Below are 23396 nucleotides of genomic sequence, written 5' to 3' on the forward strand. Positions count from 1 at the left end.
TCCAAATTAAAACAATTCCCCATCGTCCAAATGAAACAATTCCCCATCGTAAGTACACTTTGATGGCCTAAGACACGAAACGAGCGGTATCTATACACTAGATGTCGCCTTCGCTATTGCAGTTCATTGGAACGAAACCGTAGCCAAGGCGACATCAGTGTATTTATCTATACCCGCCCGCGCCGTCAGATCAGTTGGACGCGGCTTTGTTCAAGAGGTAACAACAATATAAATACTGTTCGTTTTCTCACACAAACCGCTCGTTTCGTGTCTTAGGCCATCAAAGTGTACTTGCGATGGGGAATTGTTTCATTTGGACGATGGGGAATTGTTTTAATTTGGACTTTGTGCATGCTCTTTGAGAAAGGATCCATAAACCTGCATGAAATGACTGACAGACAAGAACGGTTGGACCTAAAAATATCAAATTAAAACTACTGCGGAAACAAAGACACCTACATCTTGGATGCCCTTCAGGTAAGCTAAAACATACCAAAATTTAATTTCAAAGTGAACTATCCCTTTAAGAGTCTTCGTAGCACGCTAAGAGACAACGTTATCGGGAAACCCAGCCCAGGTGTTTATGAATGAGACACTGAATTAATTGGTTTTAAAAGTGTTTAAATTAATGATTCAATTGAGTATATTTTTTTTTTAATAGACTGGAACATGTTATTCTGATGTATGTTATCGTGATCTCCATTTTAAACAAAACAAAAACGATTTTAAACCAAATAGATTCTCAGTTTATCCTGAATTAGGGGCCGTTCACATATCGCGTCTAAAAATGTGTGGAAAGTGCTCTCTCCTTTCTACAAGCACTTGCGCTCCCGTGGCGTCTGTCGTTGCTATGCAACCATGAACTGCGCTCTCCATGATGACGAGGAAGTATCAGCAAAGGATTAATTGATTTCTAGCCCTTGCATTAGCTTACTACTACTACTAAATATACTACTAGATATATTTATGGAGATGGGAAATAAAAACTCGCCCTGTACAGCTATGATCAGCTGTTCAGCCGAGTTTTCCATGTTGTTACGGAAAGGCCAAAGCTGATCGGTTAGTTTTTGTCACATGACCTGCGGTGCGCTTGTGGCATTCTGAAAAGTTGAGATGTTTTCATCTCGCTGTGGAAAAACGAGCACGCTGCATCGCATGCGCGTCACTTCTATTATGGTATTACCGGTGTTGTCACACTTTGACTACCTGGTGGGGAAATATCCGAACGTATGACTTACAGAAGGTACAATTAACTAAGAACGTTTCGGGAAACACGTATTAACGATAAGGTACAGCTTAAGGTATAACTTAGGAACGACGTAGCGTTATGAGGGTTTCGGGAAATCCAGCCATTATCATTATTAATAACGTGTTTCCTGAAACGTTCTTAGTGTTGCGCTTTTATTGAGCAAGTCATGCAATAACAAATTAGTTATTTACACCAATAATGTAATGCGGATGCTGGGCAATCTGGTGAGTTTTGGAGGTGGAGCATTGAAGAGAGGGGTGTGTTTGTTTGGGTTCATTCCAAATATCAACTATGTCCAACAGCGTTTTTGAAATATCGCTTACCCCATCTTAATATCTGGCAGTTTTGTGTCCATCTATAGTTGCCATCATCTGAAGTCTTCGTGAGTGTTTGCATCATCTGAAGTCTTCACAAGTGAGGCTGGATCCAAACTGGAGCTGCTGTAATCTCTAGTGAACTTGCTGAGCATCCTGAGATAGAAACAGTGAAGCAACAGGAGAAAGATTAGCATAGCTGCAGTTCATATTATTTCAGGCAAAAGATGATCATGTGCACTTTTTACTATTTCATCACATATTAACTGTAAAACAAGATTATGAGATGTGTTAATTGAATGCTTGGCTAAAGAGTTGTGTCTTTAGTCTAGATTTAAATTGGGAGAGTGTGTCTGAGCCCCGAACATTATCAGGAAGGTTATTTATGAAAGTAAAAAAGTAGCAAAACTCGAGAGCATAAAGATGTGAATTTGAGAACTTGTCCCCTGTAAAATACAAGTCCAAAGTTGAATTTAGAGATTTGCACTCGCAGAACGTGACTTAACGCATAGACAGTGATATTAAAATAAATAAATGATAATTCTGTAAAACCATAATAATTAAAAATAGACTACTATGTACAGTTAAGCGTTTTCCTCACATAGAAAACTGGTAGAAAACCACTTTATGAGGTTTTTTAACATTAATATGAGTTCCCCTAGCCTGCCTATGGTCCCCCAGTGGCTAGAAATTGTGATAGGTGTAAACCAAGCCCTGGGTATCCTGCTACGCCTTTGAGAAAATGAAAGCCGGTAATAATCATAAATGTTTCTTGAGCGTCAAATCATCATATTAGAATGATTTCTGAAGGATCATATGAAGCTGTGATGCTGAAAATTCAGTTTTGATCACAGGAATTAATTACATTTTACAATATATTCACATAGAAAACAGTTATTTAAAATTTGTTATATTATTTCACAATATTATTGTTTTGAATGCTGTCTTGGTGAACATAAGAGACTTCTTTCAAAACATATTTTTTTTACCAACACAATTAGTAGGGATGTCCCGATCCGATCACGTGATCGGAAATCGGGCCCGATCACGTGTTTTCAGACTCGATCGGAATCGGACGTTACCTCCCGATCAGGACTCGGATATATATGTATATATATTCTCATTATTTTTTAACACATCTATAGTTATGCGGTGGCACAGAGTTACGCCGGTTTCACACTGCACGCGTTAGCAGAGCGTAAGCAGCGCAGGAGCAGTGCGTATGGTGAGCAGGAGCAGGACACCCGCGTTTTGCTTTCACACTGGCAGCGTTTGTCACGCGCGGCTGAACCGCGGGTTGTGTACAGACAGAGTACTCTATAATGGATAAGTTGGCATTGCTTTTTTTCGTTTTCAAATACATTTAAGAAAAAAGACTTGTCAAGAAGCTTATTTTATTAATAATTTCATATAACTTTTGGTTCATCTTTGTTTTTATTGTTCTGGCAACAAGTTTGTTTTTGGACATTTGTTTTCTTTTTAAATTGCTGTTGGTCATTTGATCGACTGTTTAAAACACAATAGATATCATCAATGCACTTTTTGGATAAAACTGCGGTGTATTTTGGCCATGATCAATGCATATCACTTTAATTCAGTGTAAGCGGCGCAGCAAAAATAGACTCTGTCTGCGCCGAAACGATCGCGGCACTGCTGCTCTGCTCTGCTCCTGCTACGCGCTGCCGCACTGCCTCTGCGTGCGGTGTGAATGCTCTACCATCTGTTAACATGGGCGCCGAAAAAAATATGCGCTGCACGCTCTGCTAACGCGTGCAGTGTGAAACAAGCACATTACTGGCTTTGCAAACACTGTGGCACTTTTATTTTTTATTTGTTTACATGCCTGCCGGGTATTTTAAGTTGAGGTGCTATTTGTTTATATATTAGACTTTTTTAATATTTACTGTTGCACTAAAGTCCAAAAGTGAAGAATTTATGTTATTTATTACTTGATTGTTCAAGCTACCTCACAGAAGTGCTGTTGAATGTTAAAGAAGAGAAGAGTTGTTGAATGTTAAAATAAGGTGAATTAAATAAAAAATAAGGAACATCCTGGATCTGTTTTTTGCTCTTCTTTATTCTTTTTTTATGTATTATAGAAGTATCGGATCGGGACTCGGTATCGGTAGATACTCAAAATCAAATGACTCGGACTCGGGGGCAAAAAAACCTGATCGGGACATCCCTAACAATTAGTGTATGTTTGACATTAGTGTATGTTTGAAGTTTTACTTACTAATCATATGGTTCATAGCGCCTTAGAGATGATGATCCGAGATGATGATCCGCCCAACTCTGCTACGGTGGAGGCCAGGGCATCAACATTGAAGGATCTAGAAACACAACAAACCATTTGTCACAGAGCCAACAATATTATTATATAATGCCAGGTTTATTACAAGTAAGAAGCTATAGCTAAGCTATATTATTATATATTATATTATATTATATTAAGCTATATTATATATAAGCTACAGCAGAAGTGAAATGCTTTTCTGAGATGAGTTTCTGAATCTATTTGACCTGCATCTGGGCATGGAGTACCTATGGCCTGAGGGAAGTAGCTTGAACTGGCAGGACAAAGGATGACTAGGGTCAGCTGCCCTCTTTGCCACTCTGTTGGAGTAAATGTGTGAGAGAGGGGGAAAGATTGCCTGCAATCTTGCTACACGTCCTAACAATACTCTCTAATCGATTTTTTGTCTCATCAAAGTGGGGTCAATGTTAAAATTCCTGTCTACGGTAAAAATGCATTTGCTGCTGGGCTTTGGCACAAACAGCATCAGTGTGTGATTCAAAACATAGCTTACTATCAATTATTGTGCCAAGGTACTTGTATTCTTGTATCTCAATAGGTTGGCAATCAATGATAGTGAGGGGAAAAGGGGGGGCTCTGTTTCCTAAAATCAATAATTAATTCTTTAGTTTTGGATTTCCTACCTGTATTTCCTACTTCTCCGGCAGCAGCTTTCTTCAGAAATGTTGAAGTCGTGGAGCTTTAATTCCCTCTGTTATGGGTTATTTTGTTGCTGCTGAAATCACAGAACATTTTTTTTAATCAATATTTGTTTACCATTGAGCTAGTTTCAACCAATTTCCTCACTCCATGTAAGTGACGTCACCGATTAGGCCTATACGTTTATGTTTACGTTTGTGTAAAATAAATTAGCTCACTTCCAGGTAAAACCTTTACAAAAACCTCTCATATACATATAATAGGCGATTAAAAGCCCAAACTTTCATAAACAAAAGCTCAACCGAGTTAACATTAACTTAGCTTAACTTAACGTAGCTGCTAACTTACCTCTTCTGAAAACGGTTGAGATGCTAACGGACTTTTTCCGAAGACACAAAACCATGTCTATAAAAGTAATTATTCAACATAAGCGTATCAATTACAAATAAGAGAAGTGTCAAGAACAGTTGTGTGTATTATCCGTGTGATATTAGAGATTAATATCACCTGAAAGCAGTGAAAACAACAGCGAGAGAGAGGGAGATTTCCTGCTTACCAGTCGCAGTGGTCCCGCGGCGTTTCCATGGCAACTCTGCGCCGCGGCCGCTCCAGTGTTTGAAAGGGACTTGAAAGTTCACGCGCACAACGCGACATCGGCCTCCCGTATAGTGGGCCGACCTAAAGCCGACGTAACGGAGCTGGGAAATAGAGCACTGACTGACAAGAGATCGGTCTACACCAGGCCGACGCCTTTGCGATGTTATAGGGAGGAAGGCCGACGCTCGATGTTGGGCCAACGTCGGCCCGACGTACGTGTGCTATCTGGGCACCCATGTCCAGTTCATGTGTTATTGCTTTTTCATGAGCTAAAAATACAAGGTTTTCCTCTCAGAACAAGAAATCTGTGCATGTTGTGTTTTACAGAGTGTGGTAACTCTTGATTACAAATCATCATGAAGATTCAAACTTCGCAGGGAGTTTGATTGACAGGCGATCTGACCAATCATAATCCGCCATCTGCGTCCGACAAAGCAGTCAGAAGAGTTAGTAGATTAACGTCGGAGGATTTGAATTTGAAAAACGGAGTTTACTGACGTCTTTCCGTGGTTAAAACAACATTCTTTCTGATGTTCATTTATGTTTATTTAATACTATAAATGAACTAGAAGGAAGAGATGATCGGTTCACCAAGCTATAGCTTTACTGAGGCTCTACAGCGATCTGTCAGACACATTAAAAAGCCACAAAACGGTATTTATTGTTTAAATTGCGTTAAAAAATGACCAAATTTGAAAGTTGAGACTTTGTTTCATATTAAAAGTACCCTGCTCTGTCCTGTCTGTCAGCGCGTTGTCAGTGTCCTCTCTGCTCCGCGATGTTATGTTTCACTGCATAGGAACATGGTGCGTGTGCAGCGATTGAAGATTGAACAATTTTGTGATTGGCTGTTATGTGGTGTGGGGCCAAGGTGGGCCAAGCTTCTGATTGGGTGGGCCAGGCCCACCCTGGCCCCAATAGTAAAAAAAACATAAATGATCACTGAAAGATACAGTACAACTTACCGAAATGTATATTCCTCATACAACCTCAGGAAAGCCATTTAATGAACATAATATAGGCTATATAGCACATAGCTGGCAAGAAAAAAAAAATGGCTATAGAGAGTATTTAGCTAAATATGTGTTCTATATTACATATTTATTATATTTTTACTTGTATAATTAAATAAAGTTGTTATTATAATAAAAAAATGCATTATATTTAATTTGAGTTATTTTTAACCTTAAATAATAGCCTACTACCAGATGACAGGGCTCTCTGTATGTTTACAGCATTAGGTGAGTTGTTTTTTTCTTGAGAAAAAATAATCTTGTGTTGCCTACCTAATATTTATCCAAATGAGTCAATATTAAATCAAATCACAATAATTGAATTGAATTGAAATAATAAAAAAGCGTAGCTTACCAGAAATTGTACCATGTAAACAATGTAACATGTTGTCACTAAACCTAATAAAATTCAGTTTAGTTACTAAAATGTTAGTGACAATCACAATACACTTATTACACAATAAGTGTATTGTTTACCCCGCCCCCCCCCCCCCTCCCCCCTCCCTCACTCCAAGCTAAACTCAAAAGTTGGCAGCTATTATTGTTTCTAAACTAAAAACTGTTCTTTAATATATTAGCAGAGCACAATGTAATGGTTTCATATTTTATTTTTAAACTGTGTGTTTTTCATTTGAACTGTTACAGTGTTAAAACTTTAACTCTGTGTTACTCCGCTTTTTTGTAAATTAATCTGAAAGAAATGTTGAATGAAACACTGATGTTTTGGCCAAACCATTTGAATTATTACAGTGGGGGGAATTTATTTATTTATTTATTATTATTTGAAAGAGATTGTGAATAAAACTACTGTATATTGTAATGGCCAAACTACTTATTAAAAGAAAATAATTGACATCGTTTCTGCTTCTGGGGTTTTAAAATTGCTCATTAAAATTGCTTTTATTTTATAAACTTGTTAGTTTTATGGAAACACTAAAAATAATAAACACTGGCTCTCAAATTTAACTTAATGGATATATACAGGGATGACAAAAAACTAAATTAATCAAAAATGTGCTTTATTACTACATTTGTTTACAAGTAACTTTATTCAAGTTAAAAATAAAAATAAATAAAAAATCAATAGGATTTACGTAATATACTGTAGAATTATACTTTTTTTTTTTTTGGTCACTGGAGGCCACCCCGTTTGGAGGCAGTGCCCCAGCATGGCCCCCCCACTGAGACTGGATTGCGGGTGTAAGCCTTGGTTGCACCGTGAGTCTGTTGAATTGCAGTTTTATTGTGGAAATGAGCACGAGAGAAACCTTACAGTCTGTGGTGGATATGTGAGTGTGGGAATTGTTTCTGCTGTTCACTCGCAGTCACAGCTGTTCATTATCCTCTCCTCTACCTGAGCCCTGTGACGTTACAGCTGCATTGGGGAAATACCATTACCCTCCACTCTCTGCCTGAGGCTAGTGAAGAGCCTGCTAATGCTGCTAGTGAAGCGCCTGCTAATGCTGCTAGTGAAGAGCCTGCTAATGCTGGAAGAGCCTGCTAATGCTGTGAGTTACACGTATCCATTCCTCTCTCTGCTTGAGTCCAGTGAAGAGCCGGCTAATGCTGTGAGTTACACGTATCCTCATGTCCAGTGAAGTCCAGTGAAGAACCTGTTCCCCGGAGAAATGAATGCTGAGGAGGAACTGTTTTTATTTAATAAAGAACATTTATTTTTAATTCTGCGTCTGTCTCCTTTGTGTCCACGGCTAGCTCCTCAGGGGCGGCATGCAAGCGAAGGGGTGGGTGGCCCGCTGGCGCTCCACCCCGACCTGTGACACTATCAGCTCCGGTAGCTGTGTGGCAGCCGCAACGCGCCGCAAACTTGTGCAGTAAAAGGCAATGCGCCGCAGACGTTGGCTTGTTAAATAAGGGGTAAGGACAGAAAGTTTTAATAAAAGATAAGTTAATATATTGTGACTAATATATGTGGTCACAGCTACTGCGCGTCAACTGAAGGGTGTCCAGTTCCTGTTAGGGGTGGATATTCACATAGGCTAAGGATAATTTTTTGGCTTCAAATCTCAAGAAAAGATGACTTTACCCGTAGCGTAAGCAACTTATGCAATACAAGAGAATCTCTCGTAAGAGAAATGCTGATTCAGCCAGTAATAAAACATGTATTTTAGTCATTAAATCATTCATTCAAACTTTTTTTTTCATTCAAATTAAACATTTTTAATCGACTGCAGAAATTAACATTTGTCAGAACCTCTAGTAAATTACATGTCATGTAATGTAAATTACTTAATTCTAACTTGTTATTAAAAATGTGACTTTTAAAGGGATAGTTCACTTTGAAATTAATTTTTGATATGTTTTAGCTTACCTCAAGGGCATCCAAGATGTAGGTGTCTTTGTTTCCGCAGTAGTTTCAATTTTGATATTTTTAGGTCAAACCGTTCTTGTCTGTCAGTCATTTCATGCAGGTCTACGGTCACTGTCTCAAAGAGCATGCACAAAGTCCAAATTAAAACAATTCCCCATCGTCCAAATGAAACAATTCCCCATCATAAGTACACATTGATGGCCTAAGACACGAAACGAGCGGTTTGTGTGAGAAAACGAACAGTATTTATATCGTTTTTATATCTTGAAAACAGCACACGTCCAAATGATCTGACGGCGCGGGCGGGTATAGATGCATACATAGATGTCGCCTTGGCTACTGCAGTTCATTGGAACGAAACCGTAGCCAAGCGACATCTAGTGTATATATCTATGCGGGTATAGATGTATTCATAGATGTCGCCTTCCGCATGCAGTTCATTGGAACGAAACCGTAGCCAAGGCGACATCTATGTATACATCTATACCCACCCGCGCCGTCAGATCATTTGGACGTGTGCTGTTTTCAAGAGCTAAAAACGATATAAATTCTCACTGATGAATTGCTTTGTTGTACCATCAAAACAAGGACACAAAGTCACTTTTCTGAACTACTTTGATCAGGCCTCTACTGTTTATCATTCTCATTGAAAAGGATTGCATATAATTCCATTGTACTCTTTTGTATAACGACAAATAAAGATTCTGATTCTCTGAGAAGGTCTAATGATCTTCCAAACTTCCAAATTTAAAATCCCATTCAGTTTCTCTATGGAGCAATTTATTGATTTTAACAATTGTACATATAGACAAACCATGAGCTTAGAGGTTGTTAGTCAACAGTACAGGGATGTGCGTCTCTTGAAACCATGATTCAGAGTTACTTCAACATCAGTAACAAAATGTATTTAAATGACAAATAGCACATGAAGAACTACACTAAACTGAAAATAATAGCCTGTAGGATTTACTTGATAAATTCCTTGTAACAATTTGCACTAACACATTTGAAGTAAATTTTCATGCTACTGCTCTGTACAACTAACCTGTTATTATCAAGAAAAATATATTACTATTGAACTTAACATTCATATGACATTTAAATTGCACAACATTTAATTGAACATATTTAACATTTAATATATTTGAATGCACATATATTCTACTTGAATAAGAGTTAGCCTAAATAATTATATTTGTTAATTTAAATATTAAAAATTATTTAAAGTAAATTTAACCAAATTAACTTTTTACTTAAACAATATAATACTGAATTAACCCACACTTATGCTTTACTTAGAAACATATAGGTAAATAGTTATCATATAGATTTCATATGTATCAACATAATATAAGTATCATTGCACCTGAACACAGAGACCTCAATACTTGATACACAATGACAGTAACATTTGATAAATTTTGTTTTTGAGTATAACTGTGATTTTGAGTAGAAAATGAATTCAGATGTCACAAAATAGCAAAACAGCAACAAAAGTAATGAAGAAACGGTGTAAATACAGCTGGAAAACAGTGAAAAAACTACCATGTTACTTAAAGGAGTCATAATGTAGAAATTTCACTTTTCCACGAGAATCAATGTATGTTATGATTGCATAATGATTGTACACTGGCCGGGAAGCCGATATTTAAAAGTGAAGCGTTTGTTTACCTCAGGGTTTGTAAAATAGGCCACGTGCACGCGCACGAAAAAACGAGATTTTGATTTCTTCCCCCTCTTGACGTCAAGACGGGGGAGGATATACCAAATATGGACACCGCAAACCTATGCCGCGGGTAGCCCGCCCCTCTCCCCCTCAGATTCAGTTTAGTCGACTCGAGAAAGATGGAGAAACCGAGTGTAGCCTACACCTGAGATGCTCTGTGGGTGACTGCCACAAACAACATGCAAATGTGTTTTATCTACCAAAAACGGACGAAACTATCAGGGAACAGTGGAGGAAATTCATTTTTAATGACGCTGTCCCAACAACTCTTTCAAGTGGTGTATCGTTAGGTGTGTGTGCTAAACATTTTAAACCGGAATCATTTACAAATTTGGGGCAAAATCAGGCGAACTTGGCCTCGAAGCTCCGTTTGGGAAAAGGTGCCATCCCAACCATCAGGGACTTGCCAGAAATTGAAAAGGTAAGACTGTGTTTGTATTGCTCTACTGTGGTTAACAAATAGCAGCTAACTGCTAATGCGGCTATTGTATGTAATGTTACCTTCGAGGTAAACACGGGGAATGGACTCTACGAATGCTAGCCACATCTTTCCACTTTGTTTTACACTAGCAGCTACAGTAGTGACGCAGGGTTGCCAACTCTCACGCATCTCGCGTGACAGTCACGCATTCAGCCTCAATCTCACGCTCTCACGCTCAACAAAGAAATCTCACGCAAAAATAGACATTCTTCTGTGCTCACTCATGTGCACTAAATTTCAGAATTACTGTAAACAATTCAGGCTCTTAACTACTGGATGGACCACTAGTTATGGCGCAAATTAGTTAAAAATCTCCCAGAACCTAGAGCGAGCACGCATGCGAGACAGAGACTGTCGTCCAAACCAACCGATAGCGCGCGCACGCACGGCAGAGAGGGAAAGTCTTACAACTGCGCATTTTATCAGTTGCGGCGCCTTCATCTATCGGCTACACTGCAGCACGACGTATATTCACATCAAATGTTAACGCAGAGGAACGGGACACTGCAGTTCACAAAAGTTCATTATTTGCATTGCATGTGCTTTAAAGCCTCGCCGGTTAAACATGTCATTCGCTGCTGATGCGCTGTTCAAATATGCGCTTTACTGAGCGCGTACACTCGACGCGCACATGCACTAAAAGCCTGTTACTGGACTAAAAGTTATCTTTTGAGTCTTATATTGCGCTAATACTGTCAAATACAGACAATGTTTACATAAACAAAGTTGGTTATGTCTAAAGTGAAAGCAAACAGAGAAAATTAATTAAAATCTGCTTGTCATATATGCGTGTATATTAGACGCGTCGCGTGCAGTTCTTAAAGAGACAGTAGCCCTAATAATAAACATCCTGCCGCTTGTTCTTAAAGAGATAGTTCACCCAAAACCAAACAGTTGCTGGTCCCCATTGACATACATAGTAGGAAAAAAATATACTATGGAAGTCACAGGGGTACATCAACTGTTTGGTTACTGGCATTCTTTCAAATAACGTTTATTTTCAACAGAAGAAAGAAACTTATTCAGGTTTAAAACAACTTAAGAGAGTAAATTATGACTTTTTGGGGGGAGAACTATGCCGTTAATGTTAATAAAACAACAAAACACACAGAGGAAATCATTCACTGCTCTTGACTGAGAACTTTAAGTCTGTTGTGTTTTATTTTCATATTTGTCCATTTAATTACTTTCTTCAATTCTACTGTTAAATACACCTATAGCTGAAAAAATAAAGCACTGTTTATTTCATTTGTATATTAAGTTGTGTATGTGTAATATGTATCTCTGTTCTTAATTTTTAATAACAAAGAAAATAGTGACAAAGATTTTATCTTCGCCACTTTGACCTAAATGTCTGCCATTCTTTTTTATTTTATATTTTGTTACCTATATTTTGTTATAAGGCTTTGTTTTTAAAATAGGGACATTAGTTTGGCTGTAATGCTCAGTCACATGCAAAATAGTAAAACCAACATGAAAAAGAATCATGATAAAATCGTGATTTTTTCTGAAAAACAAAAACAAAAATTGTGATATTATTGCCATATCGCCCACCCCAGGTGTAAAAAAGTACCTAGATGTGCTTAGATGCTAAAAATGTGTTATTATTGATCATTATATCACACTACAATTAAACATAATGAAACATTCATTTGAATTGATATTGTTAACACCCCTGCCCCCCCCCCAACCCCCCCGTCGGAGAAGTCTCACTCCGAGCTAAACTGAAAAGTTGGCAACCCTGGTGACGGTACAGGAGTCCATGCTCAGTGGCTAAAACTGTTTAAATGCAAGTATAACATCACGTTGCATGTCTAAAGAAGAAAAATATTGAATGTCTAAATAACCACAACGTGAAACAAGGCAAAAACACCACATGATAGTAAAAATCTCAAAACCACTGTAAGCTGATAAAAAAAAAAAAAACTACATCTCCGTTAATGTAATCTACATTAAATAAAAGGTAAATTAATGTGGGAGAAAATAGCAACACACGTTTTTGCTCGTTACTGATGTTAATGTATGTCTCAGTCAAAATGATTGTCTTTACCATTCAGAGACATCTTGATGTAGAACGTCCTTCCATCGACTCTACATCTTCACTTTCCAGCTCTGGTTCAGAGTCCGGCTCAAACATGTACGGTTGAATCCCATATGTCGCGGCCGGGTCGGGTTCATTGACACTTTGCGCCATGATGTCAGTTTGTAATGATATGCTAAAGAGTTACCTGCGGTGTCAACCCCCCAGGTAACTCCCCTCCTTCCTGCAACCAATCAACGCGCCCCTCATTTGCATTATTATAATGCCCGTCCACGACAGCCAAAACATCGCATCAGATCTCGCGAGACAATAATGCCTTTAGAAATAAGGGTCTGAGGGGCTCTGTGTTGATTTTTTTTCCACTTTTCTTTTTTAGAAGTGCCTGAAAGACTATAATAGAGCATTGGGTACCAAAGTTAAAACAACATTATGACTCCTTTAATCATGGCCCAGTGCATGATGGGAACGCCAGTATGCATTTGGCGTGCTGTCCGGGGAAGGGGTCCGAGTAACTCCAAATGGTCATTGGGGAAAGAGGGGGTGGAAAACAGTAAAGCAAATGCAAAATGAAAACACAGCATAAACTGAAAACAAATAAAACAGTTCATATGATTAAGAAATATAAAATGGATCCACAACAGAATAAAATTAAAGGTTAAAAATGTTTATAATTTTAGCCACCAGATGGCCCCAAAGTAGGCTGCAGCATATTAAAAAGCTTGGGGTGTAATGAATCTTTTTTAAAGATTAAGCATTGGTAAGCAAAGCTTATTTTCGTCATCACTAAACAATTACACCACACATATTTTCATTTTTATAGATTAAAACTCCAAGATATATTTCAATATTTGATATGTGTTCTGTTTTCTTCTTTTAACCTCTTGTCAATCTGACGTCATTGACCAGAAGAACAACTGCAGCCACAGAAGCCACGCCCATCAGCGCAGTGACGACCAATCGGAGCACAGCTTCAGCAGAATCACAACCACAGTTGTGGACTTCTGAAAAAAACAAATACATGAGCAAAGATTAAAAAAAAAATAATAATTGTGTGTTTCAACAGGTTGATTTTAGTCAGGAACACAACAACTCACTGAGAACATTTAAGGTGAACTATTTCCTTAAAAGGATAGTTCACCCACACTCTGGTGTTGTTCTAATGGCATATGCCCTTCTTTCTTTTATGGTTCACAAAAGGAGATCTTGCTTCACACTGGTCCATATAATGGCAGTGAATAATGGACGACCAACATTACATGGACGAACACGAACAATAAAAAATTATTTCTTTTTTTTTTAATTCTCCTTAAGTGATCCATAAAAGAAAGAAGGGCATATGACATTAAACAACACCAGAGTGAGTAAATGATTACTTGATTTTCATTTCAGGGTGAACTATGCCTTTAAACATTCTGGCATCTTAAAAGTTTGGTAAGTCTGGTTCAGTCTTGTAAAAACAACATACATAGTTGAAAAAAAAACTAATATCGCCACTGACGTACCTGCATGTGCCTGAGAGAGTTCAGTGATGTTAAGATGTTCATATTTTGTTGATCCTGATGATGAGGATGAGGATAATTATGAGAAAAAAAAAAATAAAACATGAGAGAAATAAGAATTAATCAGAATAGTGTTTATTCCAACGTCAGCCAGCCAATGTGTGTGTGTCATTACACACTCAATGACGAGGTCAGTACTGATACTGACAGACTTGGACTTCTGAGTCACTAGCTATAGCAATAGCTTTCATCCAAAGTTGCAAATATAACAAAGTTGGAATATTGCATAAACCATTTGCAAATAAAGCACCGTTTCCATCCAGTGAGTAGAAGAGAGTAAAATTGTCACTTCCTGATAAACTGGCACTAAATCTCACTATAAGAAAAGTAGAAGAAACCAATTGCATCCCAGTGCGCGCAGACGAAACACAATAAATGTGTTAAGAGAATTCTGGCAGGTAATTATACAGAACCACTTTGATGACAGACTTTGCACAGGCATTTCAAAACAATCAAAACAGCATTTCAGATGCTTTGCAAAAAGATTGGTCCACTGGTTAGTCCAGTTATGTCGTCCCATCACCTAGTCACGTGATTTTTTTTATGCACATCAAGGATTCAAGATTAAAAATTGTATTTGTCACATTCAAGTAAGTCCTTAAAGTGCTTTTTGTTTCATGTCCATGTTAAGGAGTCTGATGGCCCGAGGAAAGAAGCTCCTCCTGAGCACCTCCGTTTTAGCCATCAGGCTGCAGAAGCGTCTGCCTGATTGCAGCAGTTTGAACAGTGAGTTTACAGGGTAGGTGGAGTCCTTGAGGATCTTGACAGCCCTGGCTCTGCATCGCCTGGTGTGAATGTCTTGCAGAGAAGGGCTAGCGGTTCTAGATATACGCTCGGGTGAGCATACCACACCCGAGATCCTGGGCTAAGCAGTTCTTGTCAATATACTTTATATAGCCCTATAGAAAGTTTAGAGGATTGTAGGGAGACCTTGAATTTCCTCAGATGCTACAGCTGTTATTTTTTTTGTTGTTGTTTTTTTACTTGGGCTTAAATGTGATGAGTCCAGAGATGTGCAAACTGAGGTACTCTCTTCTGGGGTCCTGCCGATGCTGAGTGGGGTATCGTTCTGCTGCCGCCTCCTTCTGAAGTCAACAACCAGATCCTTGGTTTTGCTGAGAGAGAGAGAGAGAGAGAGAGAGAGAGAGAGAGAGAGAGAGAGAGAGAGAGAGAGAGAGAGAGAGAGAGAGAGAGAGAGAGAGAGAGAGAGAGAGAGAGAGAGAGAGAGAGAGAGAGAGAGAGAGAGAGAGAGAGAGAGAGAGAGAGAGAGAGAGAGAGAGAGAGAGAGAGAGAGAGAGAGAGAGAGTAGGTAATCATGGGCCCTGTCCCAAATGACACACTTCATGTGGACTTTCGGTCTCGTGGACTTAAATTGCGCGTGCTCGCTGAGTCTACGAGTCCGTAGGCCGTCCCATTCAGCATTTTACCGCTCTGAAGTGTGCTCAGCAGCGCCCCCTTTGTACCCTTGAAGCGGTCTTCCACGAAGCGCGCATAGATACAGGCTCCACACACACTTTTAACTACCCAGGAATCCTTGCGAAAGGCCAATCAGACAACGGATGGGAGGAGATTTCGCTCACGGACAATTGTTGACATGGCTGAGAAGAAAATATTACGTTTTTTATGACCTAGATGTACATTTTACCAGTTGTAACCTACAGTTTATACAAACATTATGGTCATCGAGCAGTGGTTGATGTCTCAAACATAATAATAATAACAGTATGAATATTGAATCCTGTGAATTCATCTGAAACTCATGCACATTTTCATTATGTGTTAAAATTGTAATCTTAGTTCAAATGGAATATTATGTATTATTATGTACAACTGTATACATCATTTAAATAAAAATTATGTATTTATTGTCTAATGTACGGTGGCTATTTGCAGCGCTTTTCTGTATTTGGTTTTGTTGTAAACTTTTGCAGCGCGTTTCTGTAATTGCAGCGCGTTTCCTGATTTGGTTGTGTTGTGAGTATTGGGACGCACGTGAGTTGTAAAACTGATGAAGATGTTTTCTTATTCGCTGGTGGGTTTTTTTCTATTTGCATGTGTTTTTTTCTATTTGCATGTGTTTTTTTTTTTTTTTTTTTGCATGCGTTTTTTCTGTTTGCATGTGTTTTCTTCATTTGCAGCGCGTTGAGCTCTCTCGGCCACCGTACTAATGCCCAGGTGGCATGCACAATATCAAAATATAGAACTGTAAATTAGGCTGTGTAGTGTAGTTGACATGGAGATAAGTGATAAACGTGATTTCTCCTGTCCAACAACAACCAGGCCATTATTTCCGGCGTGACGATCGAGTCTGTCCCAAAAATACCTCTCAATGTGCCCTCGTGGACTCGAGCCAAGGGCCCTAGGTCTGCACTACATGACATCACCAAAGTGTGGACTCTGAGGAAGTCCACAAGTTTGGAGTGTGCCATTTGGGACAGGGCCATGGAGAGGAAGAGGCGATCTAAAGCTTGGCTTTATTTTACTAAACGAGACAAATTATGCCGTTTGCAAGAACAGGGTTTTTCCTGCATTGAACTTGTTTTAGCGCCCGCCAAAGTGAATTTTTGTCCCGCCAAAGTCTTATTTGATTGGTGAGTAATGTAGATTAACTGCTGCGGTTGTGACAGGGCGGATGTTTAACTGAACGAACGTGCAGAGAGAGACCCGGTCGTGCGCGCACTCTCTCTCTTTGGAGCCAAGCGAAACTGTAAACAAGACCTCATCTTCTCCAAACTAACCGCTGCCTTGCTCTCTCTCCCTCGCACATATTCATCAAAATAAATTGACACGGTGGTAAAAGGTCGGAAGACCAAAGTTTCATGTGGAGAATTGTGAGATTTTTTTTTTTTTCCTGAATTACCGCTGGGTGTAAATTGTGCTAATTAAGTTGCCTGATCTTTTCTGAAAAGCGTTTAAGACATTCAGCTGACATAAAACAACACTTTAATTAAACGAAAATAACTATCCAGTGATGAAATGTTTTCTGTGTTGACACAAATCTTGGATGTCCATGTCCTAACTGCTGGGATAATCGAGAAGGGTCTGACTGCAGAGCCGCAGAGCCACAGTTTCACCCCAGCAGTTTCGTGGAACGACACTGAAGTTTGAAATGCTCCGCGCAACTTCTGGTTGGTCAGATGCCATCATGTGACTATCAGTGACGTAGCCTGATCTTCGCTGATTGGCTAGGAGAAATCTATGCGCTCATATGACAACGCAAACAAGCAGGGGAGAAGTTACCAAATATGGTTCCTCGCCCGATAAAGGGTTAAGCTTTAAAATAAATAAAACCACTTGTTTTTTTGAAAAGCATATGACTACATTTTTCCACACAGTGCTATCAAGAATCGATAAGATAATCTTTAAAGAATCGGATCAATAAGCAGAATCGTCAGTGGCATTGATATTGATAAAAATCTTATCAATTCCCTTCCCTACTTGTGGAGCTCCTGCACTCAAGATGAAAATGGTCTGGCCCACTTTCACTACCTGTGGTCTGCATGAGAAAAAATCCAGAACCCAGACACAAAAAGGGGCATTCAGTCCAAGGTTCCTGAGCTTGGAGATCAGTCTCTGGGGGACTACAGTGTTAAAGGCTGAGCTATAGTTTATAAACAGTAGCCTCACATTATTTGCTTTATTGCTGTCAGTGTTGGTGAAAGTGGCATGCAGGATATGGGAGAGAGTGGCCTGTTGGGGCGAAAGGCAAACTGGAGTGGGTCAGTGTTTACATTTACATTTACATTTATTCATTTAGCTGACGCTTTTATCCAAAGCGACTTACAGTTGCTATACATGTCAGAGGTTGCACGCCTCTGGAGCAACTAGGGGTGAAGTGTCTTGCTCAGGGACACATTGGTGTCTCACAGTGGATTCGAACCCGGATTCGAATCTCTCACACCAAAGGCATGTGTCTTATCCACTGCGCCATCACCACCCCGTGTGTTGTTAGGGATGCATGAGTAGCACATGATGTTCTTAGTAAGCTTCTCAAAGACCTTCATAATTAGTGATGTAAGTGCCACAGGTCGATAGTCATTTTGGCAAGAGGGCTTATTGTTTTTTGGCACAGGAACAATGACAGATTTTTTAAAACGTGTGAACCACTGAATGAGTGAGGGACTCGTTAAAGATGGATGTAAATAAGCCAGGCAACCGATCAGCACAGGAACTTAAAACTCGACCATGCTGTCCGGCTGGCTGCTTTCCTGATGTTCCCACGCTTGAGAGCTTTATGAACCTCATCCTCCAATACAGTGATCGTGCACTTGTCTCTGACACAGCTGTTTCTTCCCTCGGTGCTCTTCGGCAGACTGGTAGGAAGCACTAGAGCCTCGAAACATGCATAGAAAGTGTTCAATTTGTTGGCCAGAGAAGAGTTTGCTCTCACCGTGGTGGTGGACATTCCCGCCTCTCCTGAGCTTTCCACATGAGCCTTTGTTTATATTCCGGTAAGAGGAAGATAGCGGCATGATTTGATTTTCTAAAAGCCGGTAGCGAGTTGGCTTTGTAGCATTCCTGAATTGAGACTAGCAGTGGCTTAGTGAATTTTCCCCTCTGGTTAAACAGGAGCTGTGTTGATAAAAGTTCAGCATAACTTGTCAAAGATTTGCATTATTAAAGTCTCCAGTCACAATGGCAGATTCGGATGACTGTTTAGACATACGCTGAGCACATCATGGACCTTAGACAGGGTCCCCCTACAGTGGGAAATAAACTAGTCGTGGTATAATATATATATATAATACTAGTCGCAATATAAAAATCAAGTTGTGGTGATGACCGAGTTAAACTCCCGCTCTGTTGTCCTGTCCATCCGAAGAACAGAAAAGTTATCGAACGGTGTTACAATTACATCCGGTACCAAGGAGATCAGCCATGTTTCGGACAGACAGAGGAAATTACAGTCCCGTATGTCCCACTGGAATCTTATCCTGGCTCTAAAATCCTCCATCTTCATCTCCATCGACTGGACGTTGGCTAGCAGGATCCTGGCCAGAGGTGGACTGTGGGCTCTGGTCCTCAGTCTGTTGCAAACCCCAGCACGTTTCCTTCTGTGTTTTTTGTTATGTCCCCTCAGAGGCTCTCTCTCATGGCCATTGTTCCTGTCCGTTGCGCAAAGTGCCTCAGTTGGCCACGTTGGATCGGTGGATAAAACGTTGCAGAATAGGTAAAGTGGTTTCTGATGCTTAAAAGTGTTCTGCTGTCACAGGTGATCAGTGCAGATGTCATGTGTGCAGAACGTGAGAGTAGTTCTAAGTAAAATAAAACACAGTCTAAGCGGAGTGACCAGGGCCGCGTCCGAACACGGCGGCACCATCTTCTGTCTTCAAGTCAATGACTTCCATCAACTGTCTGGTTAAAAGTGTTTAAAAACTACAAACATGGTGCATGTGAGCAACTGGCGGTTAAGTAGAGAGTTTTAGATAAAGGGGTTTGAGTGATTAATAATCAATAACCTGATTAAAAAAAAATAATAATTCAGTTTTCCGTGTTACATTTTATCAGCAACAACATTAATAACTTTTATAAAGATCATTAACTTTTAAATTCATCATTATGCAAACACGAGGAGAGTTCTCCATATGAAAGACATACTACTGGCAAATCAACGTGCTACTATTCTCTCTGATACAGGTAATTAAAATAAATAAAATGTGGAGGAGGTTAACTGTGTTTTTTAATAGGCTACAGTGACAGGGTGCACGTTACTAAAGCTTTTAGGGCATTGTATAGGAAGGCGAATTGGGACACACATACAATTTATCACCATTAGTCAAGATAAAAAGTCAATGACTCTCTCTCTCTCTGTGTGTGTGTGTGCGCGCAACTCAAACCAACAGGTACAGATCAAAACAGTCTAAATGTTAAGATTCATCACTTTCAATGGTGTAATACTTAAAATATTTGAAAATGAAAACTCACCACGGACAGTAAGATTGAAACTCTTTCTCACACTGTTGGTCTGTAGTGTATAAACTCCAGCATGTTCAGTTGTGGTGTTTGTGATGTTCAGAGATCCAGTTTGATCGTCCAGCTTCAGTCTGTTTCTGAATCTCCCATCAAGAACATCCTCATATACAGTCATGCTATCGTCCTGTACATTGATTTTAACTATTAAAGTGTTTTCAGTTCCAAACCTCCACAGAATCAGATCATCATCCTTCATCTCAGTGAGACTAGAGTTTAGAGTGACTGAATCTCCCTCCATCACTGACACTGACTTCACTGCATCTGTACCAGCAAACACTCCTGGAGAACATTGAATTTGTCACAGATGAAGGGTAAATATAAAAAATAAAATATATTTTATTTATTATTATTTATAGTTTATAATTAATTAATAATACAGTCAGTTGGCCCCTTTAGTGCCCTTGCTCCCCAAAATTATTGGTTATGGGCAGGGGTTCAATTGGGATTTATTGTGTGTGTGTATGTGGAGGTGTGGAGGGGGGGGGGGATGGGGGGGGGTGTTAAATAAACCATTAAATGACACTTTCTGGAGTTTTGAGCAAAGAAATTGAGTCTTACATGATATGTGAAAAACTGCATGGTTAAGAGCATAAATAGTTGATTTAATTTCCATTAACCACCGAGCTTAACTGACTGCAAACAGGCACATCAGGACACAAACGAGCAGGCTTATGTGCCGGGTTGAGCCCCGGAGAGCCCCGGCCCAATTTAACCACTATGGGAAGCCAAACATGCCGAACAAAGCACAACCTAAATGGACAGAGTTCATTTATCATTGATTTTGCAAAGCAGATCATTTGTAAGAGTTCGTCTGTGAACTAGTGGGGATTGTAATACAAATTAAGTTTCCCCTCTGAATTCTCTATTAGAAAACATAACTGGAAGTAAAACAACTTAATTCCAACGGTGTACATTGAATGGTTTGCATTGCTTCTTTTTTGGAGATAATATAAGTAAAATTATATAATTTACTTTCCGTCATGTTATTTCAAACTCATTCTGTGAAACAAAAGTAAATGTTTAGCTGATTTCTAAGTGATCAATATTCAAATGTGGTAAGCACAGATTCTGCTGTGTTTTTGCATCTTCCCCAATGTTCTGTTGTGGTTCTCACTTATTTCTATTTTAGGTTGATTGCAGCATCTTTTATCTTGAGTTTAACCAACAATGTAGATCTGTCCGATTAAAAATATCTCTGTTTAAATATAAAGAATTAACATGTTAAAAAGAATTTGAATTTAACTTACCAACCAGATGCCACAAGTAGAGCAAAACAACCATGTGAATCATTTTAAAATGATAGTGCCTAAAATATGCAAACACTTCTTTGACAGACAAAGAAGACTTCTTTGAAAGACAAATTGTGAACAAACAGGATGGTGTTAAACTGTGATATTAAGCTAGTGTTTGCGTACCCTCCCCCCACAGCATTTGACCACAACCCACATTGCACTATTCTAGCATGTGTTGGTTGTACTTGTTCATCTAACCCCTGTTATAACTTACACTTTTCTTTGTGGCAGATTGTATTATTTTATCACTAAACACAAGTTGTACCTGTTAAGGTCTAGATTCAATTATTAAATTGACCTTTGAGACTGCTGATGTCGCTTCTTTTCGATGTCCTTTACGTTTATTTAATTCCCTGGGGCTGCCTATAGCGGGAGGGGGAGTAGAGTCACATCTTGTATGTGTTCTTTGAGTTTATTTAATTCCCTGTGTTTAGTCCCCTTGTCAGAAAAAAATTTTGTTTCTAAAGTTATCCATTCTATTTACCTGTTTTAAGTTCCTCTATTTGTCCTGTGTATTTATACCCCCATATTGGTCTGTTATTGTAAGTATGTTGGTTGGTTTGCATTGTGCTCCAGAGGGTTTTTCTTTTGTAGAATAAATACTGTATATACTGCTGCATTTAGATCCGTGGCTCAAATGTTTCATTTGCATGCACGAACTTGTGACACTTTCCACAATTCCGGTTGGTGACTAGTGAACATGTTTGTGAAGTAGAAGCTGTTTGTCCACCAAAGTGGTCAAACACATTTCTAAACAGATCAGACCACAGCAGGTTTCACTTTGACTCACAAACTGAGCTGCTGGAAATGCATTCATGTGAAACACATTACTTTTACTCTGCTCTGAGACATTTTGTATACAGGTCTTGTTTTTATGATATGTTTTTGCACAAAATATTTATTTAAACTACATCATCTGTATTTGCTTTAAAACTTTAAATACATTTCATTTATTAATACAATGTAAATTCACAACCAGTGTAAAATAAAAATGCACTGTTTTGTAATACCTCTAATCAATGAAAAGAAAACTGTATTTACTGGTACCACAGTGTGGATTATTTGCTGAATTCTGTCTTTACAAACTGTTTGAACAGTAATTTATTTTGTAATGTTTAGAAGGGTTTTTGTTATCTAAGATCAATATATCAGAATCAATATCTTGATAACTTGTGCTTGTCTGGGTGACATTTTAGGATACACTTATTTAAGATTAAGAGATACTTCATTCTTTATGAAAGATCATATATGCTTCCTCTAAACTGCTAAAGTGGCTCAAGTCACCTCACAGCTAGTTTTGTTTTGTACCTTTACCTAACCACATAGCAAATGCAGTGTGGGTGGTCTGTGGGTGTAAGCTGAGTCTGAGACTATGTCACAGCGAGAATGTCCCTGGACTCCCATAGAGCACTGTAAAAAAATTCTAACCTCTCCAAGTCAAAATTTTCTAGTGACTGGTCACATCTAAATTTTTAAATTGGCCCAAGTGCAATTCTTGTTGCAATAGTCTGTTAACATTGGCTCAATGAGAAATAATACGTCAGACTAATTGAAAAATTTAGATGTGATCAGTCACTAGAAATTTTTGACTTGGGGATGTAATTTTTTTTACAGTGAAGGGATTATGTGTAATGGAGGCCAGCTAGTAAGAGATGTGCAGGTAAACCTCACTCCCCTCGCCTCAAGAGGTGCACTAGCGACTGACACTAGAGACGCTGGTGAGATCAATCCCACCGAGAAGGGTCGAGTAGGGCCGGTTACATTTGGTGCCGTCACCTGGATAGAAGAGAGCGTGCAAAGCACTGAACATCACAGGTAGGCTGCAACAATCTAGTTGCTTACTCAGGCTACAAGATGGAGCCATTA

At 39.0% G+C, this 23396-nt stretch overlaps 1 protein-coding gene across 1 annotated transcript; it reads right to left on the minus strand.

The window, feature by feature from the left end:
• Positions 1–13012: 13012 nt before the first annotated feature.
• On the minus strand, positions 13013–21601 carry LOC311294966 (uncharacterized protein). The gene is made up of 4 exons (XM_084416096.1): positions 21486–21601; positions 20191–20517; positions 14209–14262; positions 13013–13707 (listed from the first exon to the last, which is right to left on the minus strand). Exons 1-4 carry the CDS (start codon positions 21526–21528, stop codon positions 13580–13582), a joined length of 552 nt encoding a protein of 183 aa, XP_084272222.1. The 5' UTR covers positions 21529–21601; the 3' UTR covers positions 13013–13579.
• Between the last annotated feature and the right edge of the window lie 1795 nt (positions 21602–23396).

Source organism: Rutilus rutilus (genome assembly GCF_951802725.1).
Source record: "Rutilus rutilus genome assembly, chromosome: 8".
Classification (NCBI taxonomy): domain Eukaryota; kingdom Metazoa; phylum Chordata; class Actinopteri; order Cypriniformes; family Leuciscidae; genus Rutilus; species Rutilus rutilus.